The sequence below is a fragment of the Equus quagga genome, chromosome 4 (genome assembly GCF_021613505.1).
Source record: "Equus quagga isolate Etosha38 chromosome 4, UCLA_HA_Equagga_1.0, whole genome shotgun sequence".
Taxonomy (NCBI): domain Eukaryota; kingdom Metazoa; phylum Chordata; class Mammalia; order Perissodactyla; family Equidae; genus Equus; species Equus quagga.
The window spans coordinates 112,467,161-112,490,295 of NC_060270.1; the positions used below are offsets into that span (position 1 = coordinate 112,467,161).

At 38.9% G+C, this 23,135-nt stretch overlaps 1 protein-coding gene across 2 annotated transcripts in view; it reads left to right on the forward strand.

The window, feature by feature from the left end:
* MAP3K20 (mitogen-activated protein kinase kinase kinase 20) overlaps window positions 1-23,135 on the forward strand; it is a 167,095-nt gene that overhangs the window by 58,277 nt on the left and 85,683 nt on the right. For both annotated transcript variants that reach the window (XM_046659428.1, XM_046659429.1), the window contains exon 3: window positions 15,484-15,571. In XM_046659428.1, coding sequence (XP_046515384.1) covers window positions 15,484-15,571 — 88 coding nt within the window. The remainder of the gene's footprint in view (window positions 1-15,483; window positions 15,572-23,135) is intronic.

Here is a 23,135-nt window from a genome sequence, read left to right on the forward strand (position 1 = left end):
TATTAGTAGGTAAGCTGAGGCCCTAAATCACACAGCCATGAAGTGTCAAAACCAAGACTAGAACATAGGTCTCTCGATACTAATTCTAGAGTTCTTTCCATACTGAGATCAAATAAATATGTTAGAGTATGTACGAAGTCCTAAGCATATGTCTAGTCACAGGTGAGTTGGTTTATCCATATGTCATATATAGAAATGTGTATGCGTGTCAAAATCTGTGTGATTTTGAAAAGTGATATTCATTTGTGAGAGAGGCAGTATTCTGTCAAGGTCAAAATCATAGGCTTTACAGCCTCACTGCCTGGTTTGAATCTTGGCTTCACTGCTGCTTAGCTAGCTAACCATGGGCAAGTTACTTAACCTCTCTGTTCTTTAGTTTCTTAGAGATAAACCGGGGATAACAGTAATACTTACTTCATGGATTAAATGAGCTAATGTGTGTAAAGTGAGGAGACAGTGGTGATACATAGGAAGCACCCCCTAAGTATTAGCTGTAGGAATGTGTGAGTGAGGTGTAATTGGCTTACAACTTCTGAAACTCAAGTTATTGCATTCATTGATTGCAAAAGAATTATAATAATGATACTGTTTATGTGATCTGGTTCATCTGTATCAAATCCCTTTCTCCCAGACTTAAAGAAATTTGTACGCCTTTCTGTAGGCCCTTGACAAGGTCTATACTTTCATGCTTCATAGCCCTCACACGGTCTTCTGTCCATCTCTTGGAAAACATACTGATGTTCTCGTTTATTTTGTTCTTTATTTCTGGGCTCACTCTTGGACCTCACTGTTTAGTGAGACCCTTTATCTCTGGGCTCACTATTACATCTCAGCTGTATTCAGCAATGACTTTCTGTGTGTTTTGTTAATAAATGTCTTGGGCTGCCAGAAGTGTTGCTGTGATGCAGGTTGGTATATGATGTTGGTCAGGTTTGTATTTGTTTATGTTCAGAATGGTTCTTATCTCTTGAGAGTCATATGCAGTTGATAAGCAGTATTACACAAAAAAACTTGAGTTATTTTCTCTGGAATTTTTAGCGATGGTAATAGTCTGTTGCATGGGAAGAGTTCCACCTAGAGAACTCAAAATGTAAACTGAGGCCTGTGTCTGATCTCTTCAGGGTTCTAAGCATTATTGCATGAAATGAAAGGAATCTGTTACACAAAAAGGACTTCAATCAACAGGCATGGAAGAATGGATCCAGTTACAGTTAACTACCATTTATCAAATGCCTTTAAAGGAGCTCTTTTTCTTTCTTTCTGCTTAGAGATAGTAAGGTGTTAAATAGAGTCACAATCAGATTAAGGATACCAGTTGACTCTTTAAGCAAAGACAAAAATCAGAATTTGGGGTGAGGTGGTGTTTGGAAATGAGATAAAAATCTGGGCTGAAATGGATATAGCATAGCAAGCAAGATCAATTCAGGAACACAGCAGGTTACATAGGTCAACTCTAGTCATCTGAGTCTTGAAAAGTAGTTTCCTACTGTGGGAGATCTGAGGCTCCCAAGGATATCGTGAAGCCACCTCCTAGGGAAAGCTGGCAGTCACCCAACAGTCCCTGGTGGGGTAGCTTCTGCTTTATGTGTTCAGAAATTTAATCTCGAGTGCAGAGTTGAGTTGACTCAGGATGCTGTCGCGCTAACATATTTGACTGAGACTGAAGAATAAAATCAACTTGCTAATTTTTAAGTTTTCTATTTGCAGGTGAGTTATATGGGAAACAAACTTACAAAGTTATATGACTGTGGATTCAGAATAAAAGGAGTTAGTAATGAGATCTGAATATATGCTGATCCTACATTCTGCTGATAATCCAATTTATCCACCCTTCAACAGGAGGACCTACCTCACTGGGGAAGTTATACCACAACCTCCTCCTCCAATCTCTTCCTCCTGCCAGTGCTTATTATCTCTTTAACTTTTTCCTAGGCCATTATGGCTGACCATGTCTAACTACCATTAAATACACACATATGCATGCACTTGCACACACACACAAATTTATTAAATACGTTAATATTTGCAATCAAGTTATCTCCCCTCATCCTGGCCTGGAAAGAGCTTTCACTTTAGGGTGACTTGACCTATCTCTGCTCTCATCTATTTAGGTCAGTCATTTCCAAATTCCCAGCAGTGCAGCACTGTTTCCCTGGTGTTAACCTGTCATTGGGAGTGTTCAACCAGAAGAGGGATAACTATTCCTTAGAATATTACTAATGAGATTACTGCATTAGGAGGACAACTGGAGCAGATGACCCTAAAGTTCCAACTGGTGGTAAAATAATAATGCTTCTACCTCTGTAGGCCTTGTTGATCCTGGAAGTTCTCTTTGAAACCTAATGTTTTCTCACTTTTTAGGAGTCTCTGCTACTGAAATTCAATATGAAAATCAGCTTGGCATATGTTGTCAGTTGCTGTGTGTTAGCAGTTCCATTGCCTACCTCTGTTTCCTTGTGTATATTCCACATTCCAACCAAACAAAAGTGCTACTGTTTCTCAGATATGCCGCCCCATGCTGCCTCTCCACGAAAGCTCTCCCGGCTAATAATCAAAATCTAATCCATTCTTCATTGGCCAGTTGAAGCTTTCCGTTATCCTCCAACTTCACCTAATCTCCACAGCACTTTGGATCCTCCACAGCACTTTGCACTTCTGATGGCCGTTGTGTTGCATCTTGTTATTATGCACTTTTATTTTCCTGCTGACATTGTATAAGTCCTTGATGGTAAGGGTTTATTTATTTTTATATGGCTTACAATGCCTGTCTCATCCTTGTTTTCATTCATATCAGGATATAGCACAAGTATAGGTGCTAAGGACAGTATCAGAATGTTAAGGGGAGGCATGGTTATATTTAATGTAAAAACTCAGAACCTATATAGGATATTAAAGGAAAGATGAGAATTTGGAGTTAGGGAAACTTTAACAGTAGAATAAAAATCCGGCCAAATATGATGGGATTAAGGACTAAATAGAAAGCAAGGAAATAGAATTCAGTGTAAAGTAGCATTTCATGTTTTGAGGTTTTGATGTTCATGAAAGTAGTTTGAGAAGGAAATGAGGGTCAAGAAAAGTTGTTTGTTTCTTGGAGAGGTGAAACTCACGCATTTTTCAGGCCTAGAGGATAGAACTGGAAAGAGATTAAAGATTCCAGAAAGGATATAATTGATGGAGCATAATATCCTGAGGAAAGAAGGGGAAGTAAGAAGAGCACAGGCGTCAGGGTGAGGTCTGGGGGAAGGAAGAGTACCGTTTCCTCTGAGACAGAGAGAAAGGCAGTCAGTGTCAGGTAGGAATGCCGAGGGCGGGCATGCCTGTTTCTCCAACATGAGAGGGCTCATCATCTGAGAACAAAAAAGGCACCAGTAGCTAAAGGGCGTGAGAAGAGTTGAGGTTTATTGCAGCTGACTCATGAGAATTGTTTATTTCTTGATGTCATCATTGTCTGTCCTCCCCCACCAGATTGTAAACTGCATGAAGGCAAAGATTTTGCTCTCTTGTTCATCACTATCCTCAGCACCAAAAAATAGTGCCTGGCACATTGTTAGACACTCAGTAAATATTTATTGGGTGAATGGAGAGTGGAAAGGGGAGCTAATTGCAGATACTTAAAATAATTGCTACTGTCTTTTAGCTTTTAATAAATTTACAGACCGTATATAGACTATGTTAATTGTCTCAGGACAGCTGTGTCATAAAAACTTGTGTAGAGGTGGTGACAAGCATAGAACGGTAATTATTGGATTTTTCCATACTTAGCAGTTGGTAGAATGGGGACTAGGGCTTTAGAGTTTTGGCAATATTTGACCAAGGAGTGTAAAGTGGTATGTAGTACCCTAAAGATCCTTTCATTAAATGGAATCTTGATCACGGATAGCTTGGTAGATATGGCATTAAGTATTAGTTGCCTACCCTATATATATTCTCCTTGTCTTCCTTAGGATTTATGTATTGTTAGATGTGCCACTGTAACCAGCTTAAAAATACATTGCCCAGCCCTCCCTGAAAATAGGACTCACTAGTGAAATATAACCAGAACCCATTGGATGAGATTGCTGAGAAAGCTTTAAAGGAGGCTGACCTAAGAGAACAGGCACCCTTATGCATTTTCCTCCTTCCTGCTCCCTGGGATGTGAATATAATGGCTTGGAAACTCAGGGGTTATATGTGACCATCAGGTAACCATCAGGATGCAAGCCAGTGCTAAGGATGCTGGTACAGAATATAATTGTGGAGCTGCCATATTAGGCTTCCTGCAGCCTTCATATTTTGAGACAATATAAACTATTTTGTTTAAACTACTGTTATTTGGGGTCTCTGTTTCTTTCAGTAAAACCCGGTTGATTAGAAAGGAAAAGCTGGAAGGAGTTAAGAGACTAGAGACCTCAATGTGGTCAACTGAAGAGTAGGTTCATTGGGAATAAGGATAAGAGGTTGAGGTCAGAGAGGGGTTCCTAAGTTTGAGATGGGTGAGTAATGAAAGAGTCTAAGGGATGGTCATAGGTTGCTAAAGTAGAATGCTGGTGACACTCCCGGAGGAGAGAAAGTTGAGGAAATTGTGTACCCAGATAGGTGAGCAAGAGGTAACCCTTCAGTTAGACCATTGTTTGAGTTTTGACTTCATGGGCCACCAAGGATCTATCTATGGATCTATCTTAAGGACTCCAATTTGAGATACACTAGTACATTTTAACGTATGGCCTTGTTATCAAAATGATTTAAGGCAGCTAATAAAGATACAAACAAATTGTGAGATTAAAAAAATTAAAAATAGGAAAATAGGGCAAAGGGAAAATTTGGTAGAAAAACAAAATGAAAGCAAGAATGAAGTTAGTATGATAAAAACACACCCAGGAGATTCTCTATACTTTCCAGACATAGGCAACAAATTTGGGTCAAAGCTTGCTAGCAATCAGCTTGAAAAATGTGACATGATAGGTTGTTACCATAATCAGGAGCAACGGGATAAAAACAAACCAGTTGTTCAGGAAAATCACAAATAGTCCTTTTACTAAGACTATTTTACTTAAATTATAACTTTATATGACTGAATTAAAGAACATACGAAATCTTTCGTATGAGAGGAGTATAAAGACAATTCTGAGGAAAACCACAATGACCAAGTTTACATCTTACCCCAGTATCGGGGTGAAAGATGGATATGTCAGTCAGGTAGCTCTACCTAATCCCAGTTATTTGAATATGTTTTCAGAATGACTGATGTCTTTGCATAGACGTAGGTAAAATAACCAAAAGACTGAAAAGTAAGATGTGAAAAAAATTGATAAGAATTAGAATTTTTAGGCTTAGGAAAAACTATAATGTAATGTAAAAATTAGCCTTTAGATATTATCTTCCAGTATCTCCACCAAACACAAATAAAGACTTAGATCTCAGCATGAAGGCTAGTGAAAAGAAAGATTATCATGGTTGGTGGTGATGGTTGTAGGTATTGGAGGGTTCGTGTAAGTGGAGGCTGTGTTTTCATCAAAACTTTAGGGAAGAACTGTCTTTGTCTTTAAGAGTGGAATTGCTTTAAGGTGGAGCTGTAGATGGGGGCTAGGAAGGAAAAGATTGGAAGACTTCAGATCCCTTCCATTCTTACGACAGTCATTCCGGATTATTTTTACTGTATATTTGTGAGGGTTTGGTACTTTTTCTAATCAGTAGTCTGGCAGATGTCACACACTTGCCTTTGCCGTTAGTTATTGTTTGTATATGCTGACAGAACCCAGAAATAGTAAAATCGTTAATTTAGCTGAAGAATCCAGGTATTCAAGATACTGTCTAATTGGAGTCTACAGGACTCCAGACTTTTCTGACTATTTTAAAATTAAATTTGCCTGAATTCTTCTAAATGATTTTGCAGATTTCCATAATAAATGTGGCAAACATTTCTCTTATGGGATGTAAATAATCAAACTCTGTTGCACTGTAGAGTAATATTATAAAGCACTTAGCTAATCAGATTGTGAGAGTCGCTCAAAATTCCTAACCATGTAATTTTTGCATAGAGAGAGGGTGCTTCATGCTGTGCAATTAACTGGTTTTATTAGCCATAAATTTGGTTGTTGCTAGCTAGCCTGATGGCCTAGTGCCTGTGGGGAATTAGATCTTGGTTCTTGACGTGATCCCGCACAATGGAGTGTCGGGAAGGCCTGGAGATCTGAAAGTGGGGGCAGCAGCTGAGGCCCTGCCTGAGGGAGGGAACTGAGGAGGAATTGTTTCTCACTGTTTTGTAACCAACTGCAGAGAGCTTTTGAATTTTCTAGGCCTTTGTAATTTTTGGAGGTTCTGTAAACTAATGTTCTATTCTGTATTCAAATTAGGTTTGTAAAGTAAAGTGGGATGGTCAGTGATTAGAAGCAGGGCTTTGACATCAGACTACCTGTGTTAACAACCTGGCTGTGCTGTTTTCGGATCTCTCGGTGCCCAGGTTTCTTCCCCTGTGACAGGGCGGTAATAGGAGGCCCTCATCTCCTGTGTGCTGTGAGGCTGTAAAGTTCAGTCTGCAGCAACTGCTTGGCTGAGCTCACAGCAGGCACTCAATAAGTTAGCTGTTATTATAGAGGAGTCTGCAAATTGGAATCTCTTTGAGCAAGGGCAGCTTTTAATAAAAAAATGTGTAGATGAAAGGACTGATATTTTTATTGGACTTTTTTTTTTAAAGGGGGGGAATATATAAAAAAGGCAGATGGAGGAGGCCTAGATTCAGATTGTATTACTGACGTTTACTAGGCTCCTGGAGAGGGAGCGTGGACAAATCGTATCCAAGACCCAGTTCTCTTAACTCTTAAATACGGGAAAATAGCTAACTTATTTGTGAGGGTCACATAGGCTAAGTGCTTTGGAAATGTGAAAATGCTATATCTAGGTAAAAATGTGGATAAATATGGAAAGTCGAATATGGTAAATGTATGAAGCTAATTAAAACAAGCAAAATATAAAAGTAGAATGCACTGCTGGAAGAGATCTGAATTTGCCCATAAGCTTGACTTGGCTGGATGATGAATTGATTATAAAGGAAGGGAAAAGTTGTCAGAGGAAGGAACTAGCGTTGGTTGAGCACCAGGCCTTTGCTGGGCTCTGGGGTCGGATCACTGTCCCCGTTTTACAGATGAGGAGACTGTGGCCCAGAGAGGTTAAATAACTTCCTCAAAGTCACCGAGCTTGTGAGTAACAGAGCAAGATTCATGCTCAATCCTGTTTGACTCCAGAGGATGTCCTAGAACACCTTGGTTAATTACCTCAGGTCAAATACAGAAATAGATAGAAGTTTAAAGCATGAAGGAATCTGGAAGATAATCTTGTCCAGCCATGTCATTTTCTAGGAAGAAAACAAGGTCCAGAGTGACCAGGTGGCTTTAGGGCCATCCATTTTGGAACTAGAATTTAAATTCCCACTCACCTAGTCCAGTGTTTGATTAAATTATATTGCTTTTCAGTTTTTAGGAAGCCTAATCCTTCATTAGTTCATATTTCAAGGCCTATTCAAGGGCTTTCTTTGGGGAGGTTTCTGTATAATTTTAGCACCAAATGATCTCTTTGACCAAGTTACATGCATCGTTTGCTGGAAAGCTGGGTGCTTGTGCTTGCTTTTGTCACCCAGACTGAATACAGGTTGTTTACAACATGATTTGACTTTTTCATGTCATCCAGTGACATTCTGTTGTGAGCACGAAGAATGTAAAATCTCTTAGTTTTTAAAGAGGTATCTCTTAAATCCCTGTTCTTAAAGCTTCACTATTTGCTGCATTCAGTTTCAGCCACCCTGCCCTCCTGCCGGGTTAGTCTGCCCTCACTTGGGTGTGTGCTTAACAGGGAGCAGCCTGATCCTTGGAGGGGAGCTCAGCCTGCTGTCCAAGTGGCTGCATGTGGTGAGTCTGCTGCAGCCCACCAGGAAAACCATTGAGCAACAGAGATTTCCCGGCACTCACATGTTTGTAATAAACACCACCGCTCTCCATCTTGGTTGTTCATGAACAGTGAGCAGAATGGTGGTTTATTTTTCATTCTTAGTATTTCTAGCTTTTTTCCTTCCAAAGAAAATTCTTCATGACTTCAAATATCATTAGGAATATAGGCTATATTCTATTATGGAAGCTGAATTCAGTTCACTTATCTTTCTTTGGTTCCCTGAATTCCTAAAGGGCAGCATTTGAAAGAGAACCTACAGAACTGTGAGGTTTGCTGCTTGCCATGTGACTTTGTTATTGACTGGGCCTCATTAAGCCTAAAGTGGCTCAAAGAGTGTGACCTGTGTATAGCACTCCAGCAATGAAATACCGGATTGAAAATCATCCAAGCCTACTTTTTAAGTTGTTCTTGTAGTGCTGCAATTTTAGGAGGAATGGGGCTGGTTTTCCATCTTGCCACACATGTAAGAATCGAGTCTTTATTTTAGGAAAATGCCCCTAGCCATGATACTCTTGGGGTAAAAATGCAGTGAATTAAACGGGATTTTCTTGGTTTTGACCCCAGTTTTTGTGATCTGATGCATATAAATCTTTTGATTACTGAGATTGAGCGTTCTGCCTCAGTTATCTTTATAATCAGAGCCTGAAACAGAAGGAAAGGGAAGTTCTACCTGTGTCTTGCCTGAAAGAGCTAGATGATTTGACCTTACAGTTTTGTAAATACTGTTTTGGGAGTCTTTAAATCAAGAATTTCCCCTTGTCTCTTACCTGTCTGCTGCTAAGTACAATAGTTCTGGGCTCTGTGTGATAAAGATAAGAGGCCTGCTGTACTGAGAGACCAGTGGCTGTGTGTTTTTTAACCCATCCTGTTCATTAGAGACCTGGTTCAATTGCTGTGGACTTTTATGACGCGGCCCAAGCCTAAGAAGAGGAGTGTTGTGGTCCTTTCAGGCTGCTGAAACAGGATACCAAAGATGGGGTAGGGTATAAACAACGAACATTGGTTTCTCACAGGTCTGGAGGCTGGGAAGTCTGAGAGGTCAGGGCATTAGCAGATTCAGTTTCTGCTGAGAACCTGCTTCCTGGTTCATAGATGGCCATCTTCTGGCTGTATCCTCAGAGAAAGGGGCAAGAGAGGTCTCTGGGGTCTCTTCTGTAAGGGCACGAATCCCATTCATGAGGGCTCCACCCTTTTAACTTAGTCATCTCCCGAAGGCCTCACCTCCAAATACTGTCACACTGGGGATTAGATTTCAACTTGGGGGGATTTGGGGAGATTTTGGGGAATACAAACATTCAGTCTACAGCAGGGAGCCTGCTTAAAGGAAAACCTCATCCTGAGAATCAGGACCCATCTGTCACCGCACAATAGAGAAGCGTCTGCCGCAGCATTCCGGTAGAACAGTGGGTGTGGAAGGTGCTGCCTTGACAAAAGGCTGGCTTACCTGCAGAGGTGATTTTGGAAATATATGGTAAATGTATTGGGTAGAAAATTGGAAATGGAAGGTTTAAGACTAAGCAAGCCTCTGCATTCTGAATCTGAAGAAGTACAATGCCACGGCAAGGGCATGCTTGGAGAACAGCCAAGCAGGAAAGGGCTCTCAAGACATTGCTCATTTGACTGCCTTGGATTGCAGAGCCTGTGGGAGGCAAAGTGTAGTCATCCAAGGCTTCACTCTGCAGTTTAAATCAACAACGAGCTGCTGAACATAAATTTCAGATGTGGCTTCTACTGTGGTTATATAATTGATTGACTGTCATTCTTAGGAAATAATCTCCTTAGTAACCCTTACGCTTGTGAAAGAACAGAGTGAATACTGAAGCAAGTCCACACCCTCTGGCCATTTTTCTCTTCTCACTGTGCTATTCAGCGTAAACATTTACTAATGTGGACTCTGTATAGCAGTTAAACACACTGGCTATCACTATCATCAAGTACTGTTTGTTGGCTCATCCCTCAAGTATTATAGAGCGTTTCCTGTATGTAAAGTGTCTGACCTCTGTCCTCGTGTGGTGTTCTACTGGATGGTTTACAAGATGAGCACAGTCGGGAAGGCTTCCCTGAAGGGCAGCAGGCCACAGGCGCGCACCTAGGAGAGGAGGATCGTCTCCTAAAATGCTGAGCCAGATCCTGGTAGGCTGCGATCGCTCTAGAGTGCGCTCAGTGTCCAGTCCCCACGTGTTTGGTCTCAGGGCCTCTCAGAACCTACGACCTTCTTCAGGAGTGACCCTGGTGAACGCTAGTTAGTTCCGGAGCCATGTCAGGAGAAACAGCTCAGAGGTTAACTAAACTAGTTTTTATGTGCCTAGGGTAATCGTGGGAAGGTGAAGAAAGTTTTACTTCTTCCTGATGCAATCCTAGGGAAAATCAGAATTTCTCTGCAAATAAATATTTTTTATTTTATATGTTCTATATATTACATGCATGTATTGCTTTTTCTGATTAAAAATATATAGGCATGCACAACCAGAAGGGCCTACAAGTAGGATATACAACTGTTTATTAGGGGGCTTTGGGGAGAAGAAGAAGAAGAGAAAAAAGAAAAAAAGAAAAAAGAAGAAGATTGGCAACAGAAGATTGGCTCAGGTGCCAATCTTTTAAAAAAAGAAGACACCAGAGTAACTGACATTTGCTTTTAAAATATATATATATATATAGCTGATGGTAAGGAATTTGGCAAATAGGTAAAAACTTAAAATTATTTATGATTCTTTCTACTATCTAGAGATAATCATAATTAATATTTTGGTTTATTTCTTCTCAGTCTCTCTTCTATATATATAATTTTTATTTTTTTAAAATGTGGGATCGTACATCTTCTTGAACTTCGGGGGAATATCCTAACCCTGGATCATATTGGAACCTGGAGACAGAGCTGTCTTTGGATAAAGCCTTTGACCTTGAATGCTCAGTGTAGTAAGGAGACTGCTTCCTCTGAATGATTGAATGAGCCGTTTTTCTTTCTTTTACCACATGTACCAGAGGGAAAGGATGAGCAGTTGACGCTCTGGACAGTAGGAGTGTACCATAGATTTTTTAATACCTACTGTCCTTGTTGTCAGTACCACATCACAGGTGGAAGGATGGACCCTGTGCATAATCCTGCTGCTATGTGGAGGGAATAGCTGTTGACAACCAGGGAGGAAGACCTGTTCCTAATGTAAAGTGTAAATAGGGCCTGCCAGCCTAATGATGTGGGTCTTCATAACTATTGCTTTCATTAGAATGCTGTCTGTAGACCATAGACAATAGATTAATAGAATGCTGTCAGTATCTTTACTTTCACAAAAGGAAGTGAACTAATTTTTATTTATAATTTATTTATTACATAAATACATATAGGCTACATCAATGGAATGTAAAATAAGCTTTAAAAACACAGAATCCTTAAGGGTTCTATGGCAGCACTCCAAAAATAAAGAAACAAATTTAAATTTGGGATTGGCTTGAAAAAACTGCCAGTTATAAAATAAATAAGTCATGGGGATATAATGTGCAGCATAGTGATTACAGTTAATAATACTGTAGTGTATAGTTGAAAGTTGCTAAGAGAGTAGATCTTAAAAGTTCTCATCACAAGAAAAGACAGTTTGTAACTATGTAGGTGACAGATGTTAACTAGGCTTATTGTGGTGATCATTTTGCAATATATACAAATATTGAATCATTATGTCATACACCTGAAACTAATATAATATGTCAGTTATATCTCAATTTCTGTCAAAACAGAAAAAAAAGTTTTGAATTGCAGGAAAGGGATTGCTCTGAAATGAAGATATAAATTATTTTAAAATGTTATTTTAAAGCTGTTGAAAGTACTTTAAAAGAAGGAGATTAAAACTTAAGTTCCCTTAACTTAAATTTAGTTAAATTATGACATTTAACTTCTTCTCCCTGATTGAATCAGCTCTTTGGAACCTGTGTGGTGGTCGACTTCTGGAAACATGGCAAACTGAGCTAATGGCTCATCTCCTCATACAAATGCATAGAAATGCCAGACAAAATAAAACTAACAAAATACCCACCTCCTCCCCAGCCCTATTAACAAACTAAAACCTCTGTCATTTTTCCTATAAAGAAAGAAGAAAAGAAATGGGAAGGGAGGAAAAGAGAGAGGGAGGGAGGAAGGAACCGGTCCCCGCTAGAAGCAGTAGGAGCTGTCACGTATCTTACTGCAAACTCTGATAAGGACGTGACTGTTAGACGTTTTTATGGACAGACCTGTGTTTACTCCACTTCTCACATTGGGACTCCTTGTTTTATGGAGAGTCTCCGAGCCTGAGGTGAAACTGCTGTAGTCTGTCAGTCTTTCCCTAGATCCTCTAGTCCTAATCTGGAAAACTACTTATTTATCCCAAGGATATTTAGACCTTGGGTTGTGTAACTTGGGGATGATTATTGTATATGTGTGTATGTGTGTGTATATATATATGTCATCATTCATTTCTGCCAAAGTCTAGAAGAGCATTTAAAGAATTTTTTTCATTGTGGTTAAATAAAACGTAAAATCAATATGACTGAAGTGATCAATTTTCATCAAATTTTGTTGAAAATAAATGACTTTTTTTGTTTTCAATAGTGTTAAAAGATATATTTACTTTTTTTTTTTTTGCGCAGTGGACCATTATTTTAGCCTTCCTCATTATTATGTTTCCTTTCTTAACAGGCAGGACTTTTTTAAACCACTAATCCATTATTTGAATGGGCAGTCTATGTGCTAGAGTATCCCAGAGTTTAAATCAGGACAACAACAATTTAAGGAAAAGTTATTTACTGCATGTTTATTACAACCGTTTCATTCATGAACTGTTGGCAAGCAGGTGCCGATAAAGGCAAATCTACAGAATACATCTGCTTGCCATCAGATGCTGACTGCTCAGCTCAGGTTTTAGTAACGTGACTAATCCCACAGTTATTTCTATTGGAGCTTGTTTGAATTGCTAACATCGTGATATCACTTGGCCTTCATTTATTGCAAATACCACTTATTTATTTAGTCTGTTTCTGTTTATTATTAGCCCATTTCCACAAAACTAGAACAGCACCCTAAAATAGTATGTTGTTTTCATGATGTTAAATCAAATTCTTAGTTTATTAAATTAGAACCTAAAGTCTAATTCCATAGAAATGTCTTTCACTTGCAAATTATACTGCAAGAGTATAGTTTCCGTAACCGTAAAAAATTTTAAAAATGAGCACAACAATAAGACACAAAGATAATGGTTGTTATTTTGATATTAGTATATGCCTACCCATGAGCTGTTAGACATGCTTACCAACGCTTGGAAAGATAAATCGTCTCTCCAAGGTACCACTTGATAGTATCTTAAAGGTAAATATGAAAATTAGCTGGAACACTGAAAATCCATGTCATGCTGAATTATAAAATGGTCATCCAGGATTCAGAATGTTCTTGTATTTCTTCTTTATTAATACAAACTTTCTTTTTGGTGAGGAAGGTTCTCTCTGTGCTAACATCTGATGCCAGTCTTCCTCTAATTTGTATGTGGGTCGCCACCACAGCCTGGCCACCGATGAGTGGTGTAGGTCTGCACCCAGAAACCGAACCTGGACTGCCAAAGCGGAGCACACTGGACTTAACCATTAGGCCACGGGGCTGGCCCCCAGTACAAACATTTTAATGGTCACAGAATTTAGATACCCCAAGGAATATACGAAAACGTACCAAAGAATAAAAAATAACACTCCTTTCTTTTGCAAATACTGGTCCAAACATTAATGCTCTAATCACATTGAACTCCATGCTTTGCTCACAAAGGGTTCATCTGCCACTTAAAAATAGGGGAGGCGTATGCTTTCCAAACTTCACATGAATTCTGTTTTTACAACAAAGTTCATTTATTTCTCAATGAGTAGAATTGCCATATGGTTGAATAATTGTATCACCCAATTAGTGCATTTTCTTCCTACTTGGAAATCTATGCTATTAGAAGAAGGTTGCTTGATGAACACAGAACTCCTGCATGCAGTAGGCACTCAGTGAATGTGAGGGAGTTGTTCTAATAGCCCCTTCAATACCTATATTACCAAAAGAAAAACATTGTCAAAGCAATCTTGATAAATGCCGCATCCCATCAATGATAATTTTATTTTTCAAACCGTAGATTGTTTCTTTTTTTTAAGATTGGCCCTTAGGTAACATCTGTTGCCAATCTTTTTTCTTCTTCTTCTCCCCAAAGCCCCCCAGCACATAGTTGTATATTCTAATTGTAGGTCTTTCTAGTTGTGCTATGTGGGATGCCACCTCAGCATGGCCTGATGAGTGGTGCCATGTCCATGCCCAGGATCCAAACCAGCGAAACCCTGGGCTGCCAAAGCGGAGAGCACGAACTTAACCACTTGGCCACTGGGCTGGCTCCCATCAATGATAATTTTCCTTTCTCTTGGTTCCGTATTGACCCAATGCGAACCCTCAAAATTCTGTTTTCTACCTAGCTAGTTATTTGAACTTCAAAGCAAATTTCACAGTGTTTTTAATGAAATCTCAAATCTTTCTGTGAAAAAAGTTATAACAACACATTCATAGTGTGCAGATTCCCAAAGGGGAGTCCCCTTTCTGACCAAGGCATCTCCATTTATCCTCAATTGCTGACATTCTTCTTCATGATCCCCTTTCTAGGATGAGGACTTATAAATCTTTATTTACTTACTGCCAATAACATGCCTTTCATTTAAAAATATTAAACATTTTTTGTATTTAACTTACACGATTGTGTACCTAATTGTATTTATAATTCTTGGTTAGCTGTATTTTATCTCCACAAAAGTAATAAAATTTTAGTGACTACATGTGATTTAGTTAATCTAGAGAACATCCTTCTATAGACATTAGCAGAGATACTCTGTAGTATCTCTGTTTTTTCACTTTAAAAATTGTCTAGTAAATATAATCTATTTTTTACCACTTGACTCTGTAGTGCAGTTTTCTAGTATTTAATACATTTCAAAGCGTAAAGTATGGTTTCCCTATGAAATCACCACTGGAGGTCAAGAATCCACCTTTATATCCTTTCCAGTACCTTGCATACAATATGAGAGCAGTAATATATTTTGAATGAATGATTGGATAGATAATATAAATGGGTATCACCTGAATCTATTCAAGTACTAGTTAAGAAACCCCAGCTTAATTTTGTCATGACTGTTCACCCAACTGATAGGAGTTCAGTCTGGCTGCAGTCTCCTAGAAGAGACATTGTGCAGAAAAGGTCTGTGTGACTATTAGGAAGAGGGCTTCGAGAGTAAATAAATATGTCGTCTCCCCTATTGCGTCATCTTCCTTCGTTGTCTCATGCTGGCTCACCAGTAAGCACCTCTTGTGGCCGCTTCAACCCCATTTCCTTTTTAAATTTTCAGCAAGCTTCAGTAGAAATTCTTTAACTTTCAAGAATGCTGCCAAAGGCAGTTTTCTCAGCATCACCTACTTGTTGAGCACATATATATCTTTGTAAATGTATGCAAAAGAAAATTGAATGGAAATCTATTTGTAAAACTTTTATAAATGTGAACTTTTATGCAGTTTTGTATTTGATTTTTGTACAGGCAGAAATACTCAGTGTCCTCAGTCACAGAAACATCATCCAGTTTTATGGAGTAATTCTTGAACCTCCCAACTATGGTATCGTCACAGGTAGGAACTCATTATTTGACTTCTTTCTTTCCCCAATTACCTGGCTTTAGAGTCCTTAATATGCTAAAATGCTTAATATTAGGTTCAGTCATGAATTGTGTGCTACTGTCAGATGTCACTTTTGTTGCTATAAAGCATTAATAAAACTGATTATATCAATATAATTAAGAATAGTGTTTCTACTTCTACCCATGTTTAATTGTGCTAATTATATCTGCATAAATGCTATTTAAATGCACTTGCAGCTGCAATACCAATATTTAAGGTGCCATTTAACTAAAATTTCATTTAATTAGTTGAAATGAGCGATGTTTTTTGTAACTCTGTGACCTTTCACAAATTAAGATTTCTTGAGCTATTCGTGTTGTAATTCTTTGCCAGCCATCTTAATCCCATTAGAGCGTTCTTTCTTCAAGGTCTCTGACATGAGAACAGTATTTTTCAGGTTGGTCATCTGGGTTGGTAATGACCTTGATCTAAATTATCACGTAATTTGGAGCAGCAGTTTATAACCCTTTTGGAAAGGAGCACACAGAAAATTTTGCCATATAAAAAGAGAAAGACATATTTTTAATACTTTATACTCATATTTCTATAATCCAGTGAGTAGCATTGGGTCTATAAGTATAATGTTCAATTTTACAATAAATAACTTTGATCAGTTCTTTATCATGGTAGTTCTTTGATTAAAACAAGACAAACAAGAAAACCTGAAAAGATTAGTCCTGTGTTCTTCTACTGTAGTGCTAAGAACCTGGATTGTCTTTGTAGAAAATAACAACAAAACACCCTCAATAAAAAGGATTGGATTGGATTCTTGCTAATAAATTATCTCATGTAATACTTACAATAACCCTGTGAGATAGGTAAAATAATTTCTATTTTACAAATAAGAAACTAAAACTCTACCTTAAGTAACTTTCCCAAGGTCACCCAGCTGGTGCTAGAGCCAAGAGTGGTATAAATTCCTCAGATTGATTGTATACAGAAACTCCTCTGGTATGCAAGCCAGGTTCTGCAAGCTGTGCGCACACTGCTTCTTAAGCTCAGAAGGACATGGTTGCTGTTATTTATATCTTCCAGTGCAGGCAGTTTAAAGTGCTTTTATTCTGATAGATAGCATTTTTACCTAAGTTCTTAAGTGGAGGGAGTTTTATTCCCAATTAGCTGTCTTTAGATCTATGCTTAAAATAAGGTTTGTGGCAGTTTTTATCTTGAGCTTATACATTTCCTATTAACTTAAATACCCAAGAATGGGTTATATTGTTAGGGTGTAAACCATGCTTAACGTTTTAAATCATATTTCTGGTTAAAGTTAAACTCTGCCTCTGACCCAGTTACTAGATTGCTCCTCCTTTCCTAGTCCATTGTATTTACTTTTTACTAGTTATGTTTATCTTATAAATCTGAATCCAGTTTTCTGATCCTTGTTTGTGACTTGTTATTTTTATCAAGCAGATGAAAGTGTGATGCTCCAAAGAGATTGGAAACTCTGCTTCTTGTCTTGTACCCTTGATGTTTAATGCTTTTGCAGGGAAGATTTTAGGTTTAACTAACTCAGTGGTGAGGTGAGGATGAGGAGTAGAAAAAGGGACTTGAGTCATGGTGTGAATCCCTCTTTCCAAGAGTTTACTCTCAGTCCCATGGAGGATGTGAAACCCATTCATTCTTAGCCAGCATATTCAACCCGGTCTTCTCACCCGAAAGAGGGAAAAAGAATCCAAGTAGCTGGATGAGTAAGTTTGATTTTATTTAGTTTTTTTATAGGCTAGGCAGTTTTTTATGTCATGCCACCCCTCTAGCATTCCCTGCTCATACCTATACCTACCCAAAATCTTTGGTTGTAATTGATTGGTTCTTGTTAGATCTATATCTACTAAGTAAGCAACTGTTAACATTAAACATTTCTTTAAAACTTCACAAGTTTCAGAATTGTGAGGTAGCAGTAACTTGTGTATTTATAGCTCTTTTATTGACCTATGAGATTGATTATTAAAAACACCTCTTAGCCAAGTTTTGGTGTTTTAAGATGTATTAATTTGATAAGATTCTCTTTGTTCCTAGAGATACTAGTTTTAATTAAGTGTGTGTTTATAGGTATCTACCAAAGAAATATGTGAACTTTTCAGACAGCCTTCTGCAGCATTGGGATCAAGGCACGCTCTGTGCAGGGGTGGCAGTACATATGCCAACTCAGCCAAGTGTGGGAGATCACATGGGTGGGGAATGAGAGCACTCACCCTGCCTCTTGAAATGAACACAAATAAGTCTTAGTATGGGGAGGTTAACAGAGCAAGAGAGCCAGGCAGGCACACTGACCTTGATCACCCAGCCTAGCTAGCCCCCCCTCTTTAGCACCCTGTCATCTTTCTCGGATGTTGGGGTTTTTGGGGGGGGGGAGACTTGAGTGACTTGAAGCCATTCCAAGTTGAGTTTCTTTGTTATAGAAAAGGTTATTGCAGCAGGCAGCTGTTGTCACTCATAGTGAGGACTTGAAAGAATGATTTATCAGAGTGATGAAATGGAATGAACACCGGAATGGGAATTGGAAGATGTGAGATCATGTCTGGATTCTACCAAAGCTGCATAGATGGGTCCCTGATTATCCATGTCTTAGTTTTCTTATATGTGAACGAAAGGACTAGAAATAGATGATTTCTGGGTGAGAGTGTGTATGAGTATGTGTGCACTTGTGCATGTGTGTTTGCTGAAACTTTTCATCAGACTTATAAAACCTGCTTATAAGGGGACCTGGGGTAGAGGCCAAGAGGCAGCTGCCACTTTATTTCTCTTGGAAGGGAAGTGAACATCTTTCTCACAGATCCACAAGGAAATGGAGTGACTAGAACCTCAGACTCCAAAGTCAAAAGAAAAGATACAAGAATGGATCATATTTTCTTTGATCTTTGAAAACTTCCTACTTCTGTACTGCTCCCATTCTTCCCTGGGAGAAGGAAGGGGTCGTTAGACACTAAATCATGTAGCTCCCTTGTAACAAGCCAGATTGGAGAGGAAGCCTGCATCTGTTCCTGGGGCACACTGGGTCCCAGGCTTCCAGAGAAGGTGGTGTAGGAGCTCCGAGGCCTGGACATCACATCTTTGTGCCCTGGGGCTGCTATCACTTCAAGTTTATAACCCATTCTACATTACTTCTTATCATAGTCTAAGAGAAAATACTAGTTCTTCACGATTCTTTAAAGGCCCGAATTCTCATTAAAGTTCAACCTTGGAAGACATATTTATGTTTAAGTGCCCAATCTCATTTCCTTTAACTTGATCGTGATGTATTTTAAGCACAGATACATCTAGTTTGCATGCTTTGATATTGTGTTGGTCTTTTCTTATTAGTCAATTAGAAACAAGTGTCTTGTTGTAACAAATTCCAGACATTTGCCCAAATTCATTTGTCGTCTTAGTTATAATCCAAACTAAGCTTGGCCTTGGTGATATTTTATTACAAACAGATTTCATGGGCGGCTAGCCCTGTGGCATAGTGATTAAGTTTGGCATGTTCTGCTTTGGTGGCCTGGGTTCACAGGTTCGGATCCCAGGCTGGACCTGCACCACTCATCAGCCACACTGTAGCAGCAACCCACAAATAAAAAGTAGAGGAAGATTGGCACCGATGTCAGCTCAGGGCTAATCTTCCTCAGCAAAAAAAAAAGAGAGAGAGAGATGTTTCATGGTAATGGTGTTTGTTTCAACAATACTGACTATATGTTTATGTTTTTCAAAGCCAGTTATTGTTGCTGTAAGACTCAAAGGGAAAAATTGTCTTAGAAATCAAAAGGGAATGTTTAATTAATGTGGTTCTTTTTTTTTTTTAAGATTTTATTTTTCCTTTTTTCTCCCCAAAGCCCCCCAGTACATACTTGTGCATTTTTAGTTGTGGGTCCTTCTAGTTGTGGCATGTGGGACGCCACCTCAGCATGGCTTGATGAACAGTGCCATGTCCGTGCCCAGGATCTGAACTGGTGAAACCCTGGGCCGCCAAAGTGGAGCTCGCGAACTCAACCACTCAGCCATGGGGCCGGCCCCCTAATGTGGTTCTCAATGGCTCTTTTTTTTAAAGAATTAAAACAAATACTTTATACTGAAGTCCAATAAACTACTTTCTAGGGACAAATTAAGTGATTCGAAAAGTATAGCCATGTGTGTATATGGTGAGTCCTTAATTTCTAATGAGAAGACCAAAAGGATGAAAGAATTAAATGCCTTTTTAAAATAGTTTATCTACCCACATATTTAAAGATCACATTTTATATGAAATAATGTAATAATATTGTCTTTCTTGCACCCTCACATTCATGAAACAATTTCATTTAATAATGTGTCTTCTACATCCATGTTTTTTTCATCATCAGAATCAGTTTCTAAGTTATCTTAACATGGTTTTCAGAGTACATCTCTTACGGAAAAACATAATGCTGTGTGTCTCCTCTACTCTCAACCCTCTGCTTCACTTCAGGCCCTTGAGATCACCAAGCATGTGGTACTTTTTCCCACATTGATTCGGCAACACCAGCCCGGTGTCCTACAGTTTAACGCATTTCTAACATGATCTGCCTGGAGATGGCATCACATGCCACAGGTGAAGGTTCAGTCCCACAAGACTGCCCTCTCCCTGAGGACAGATGCCAATCACACGTCCATGTGGTCCCCTGTGCTTTTGAGCCACTGGCTAAAAATGGGAGGTCCCAGGATGCCCTCTTTGGATTTGATTAATTGTTGGAGCAGCTCACAGAACCCAGGAAAACAGTTTACTTACTAGATTGCTGGTTTTATTACAAAGGATATTAAAGGATAAAACTGAACAGCCAGATGAAGAGATACACAGGGGGAGTCCAGAAGGGTTCGGAGCACAGGAGCTTCTGTCCCCTTGGAGTTTGGGGTGAGCCATCCCCCCAGCATATGGATGCATTCTTGTCCACCAACCTGGAAGCTCTCTGAACCCCACCCTTTTTGGATTTTTATAGAGGCTTCATTATGTAGGCATGACTGATTAAATCTTTGGCCATTGGTGATTTTTAACCTCCATCCCTCTTTCTTCCCCAAAGGGTGGGGAAGGGGGGTGCTGAAAGTTCCAACCCTCTAATCAAGTGTGGGTTCCCCTGGCAACCAGCTACATCGTTAGGGGCTTTCCAAAAGTCACTTTATTAACATAAACTCAGATGTGGTTGAAAGGGGTTTGTTATGAATAACGAGACACTCCTTTCACCTTTATGGCTCTGGAGCTATTTCAGGAAGTGAGGACAAAGAACAAATATTCTAACAAAGATGCTCCCGTCACTCTTATTGCTTAGGAAATTCCAGGGATATTAGGAGCTCTGTACCAGAAACAAGATGAAGACAAATATATATTTCTTAATATAAATCACAATGTTACAAATCATCTTCACTGTAGTCTAAGATGTTCAAGATATAATAGTTTTTGGATCTCTGTATGATGCTGTCTCTGGATATTTATCCCAGGCTACAAGTACTCAATGGCATAATGTTAGGATTTTTGGATATTTGAGTCCCGTAAGGTATAATTGTAACCATAGCCATATTTCTTTTTAAAGTGATCTTTAGAAGATTTGTTTTCAATGACATCCCGCTCTTGCAATTGAGAGCTTATAGGTCCAGAAATACTTACTCTATGTGTGTTAAATTTAGTTGCCTCTTTTTTTTGTTTGTTTCTTATTCATACAGGTGACCTCTGTTAGCCTTTAAAAACTAGCTTTGATTAATGTAATCTCAGGCTCATGTATTTCTCTCCAAATATGTTTTGTTGTTTAAAATAAAGTAGTTGAGACAGCATCCTATAATAGGAGAGATTTTAGAAGTATCTCAATATAAAGTGACTCACTCTCTTCTGAGGGATAATTTTTTTGGTGATAGAGGTAAACTTTACTTCATGTTGGGCATCTGCACTAACTCTTAAAGGTCATGAGACAGTCTTCTACCAAGTTCTGTTTTAGTAACCAAAAGCTATTCCAAATGGTATATCACCAGAGATGCTTTTATTTATAGAAGGCAGCTTAATTGTCTGGAGTATATGATAGTACAGGCCACTAATGCCTTTTTTCTTACATTGGACCAACGATTTCATAGTAAAACTTAAAGTTCTTCTCTTCTTTGCCATTTCTTTATTCATCTAAGGTTATCATTGCAATTTTATGCTATTTGACTGATAGCTATTGTATAACTTTGATGTCAAAATAAAAGTTACACAAAAAACAAAAAATATGAGTCTTATCCACTGAGATAATTAATGTTTTACTAGGAATATTAGTATTCCCAAGGAATAATTTCTCATGATAACATACATTTAATTGCATGAATCGAATTTGCTTTCAGAATATTGTTCCTACTTTATGTCTTTACAGAGAGAAGAAATTTTAAAAAGCTACTTTTTGAAATTATTAGACGTTGTCATTACAATGTTGATAATTATTATAAATCATTGAAGTTGGAATGGAGTAATTATCAGCCTCCCAAAATGAGGATCAGCCTTTCTCCAAATTGAAGTTTAATATAAAAAGTAATTTTCTAGGAAGGATTTCCAGCTATGGATGAATTAGGAGATCGGCAAATGCTGTCCCCCAAAGCATCTATAAATCTGGACAGAACTTTTGGCACTCTGGAAATTGACCAGACACATACACAATCTGAGAAGATTTTGTGCTTGAAAAACTGCTGAATTTGGATTCACTTGCCTGATGCACATAAACAGCCAGTTAATTACAGCATCAGCCTTTGGGAAAAGAGATCAGCTTTATTCTGTGAGGTCTGCAGGGAGACAGGAGTGCGCCCTCAGATCTTTCTCCCCGATGCAGGATTTGGGATGAAACTTAAGAGGTTAGGGAGAACAGCCTGGCCCAGGGACAGGTTTTGATGGGTAGACTTCAAGCATTTATGGTTTTAAACATTTATGACATGGTTCTAAACATTTATGATGAGATTCTAAACTTTTATGATAGAGTTCTAAACATTTTTGATGAGGTGGGGAAGGAATTTTAACACTGGATCTTCCTGGATGAGAGACCCCCTTGCTTCTGATAAGAGTCCGACTTCCAAGTTCTGGCCCTGCCCCCCATTCTTGGGTTCCGTGGGAAGAAGGATCTTTGGTTCCACAGTCATTTCAGGTCAAGATTTCTTCTTTTGTGCATGCTCTGGCTACGTGGCTTTGCAGATTTTCTGAAAGGCACTTCTTAGTCACTCTGTTGATAAGAGGTGGGGTCAGTTGAACTGGTCCTGGAGGGCCCGCGGTTACAGTAATAGTGGGACTGAGCAGTGCTTTTGCCTGGGGTTGTTCTCATTCTTCTTACCCCACCCCTGCCCCAGCTCAATCAGCACAAAGGGCAGGCCCCGAGGATTGGCAGCTTTGTTGCCATAGCCAAAGTGTGACCTGAACAAAGCATTGTGATTGGGGCAAAGGTATTCCTGGCTGAGGCCATACATGTGCAGAAAAGAATGGACAGGGCTCAAGCTATCCACATACCCCTGTCAGTCTTGAGGCTACATGAATATGAAAAGGAGACTAAAAAGGCCTGGTGGAAAGTAAAAGCTAGGGTGAATT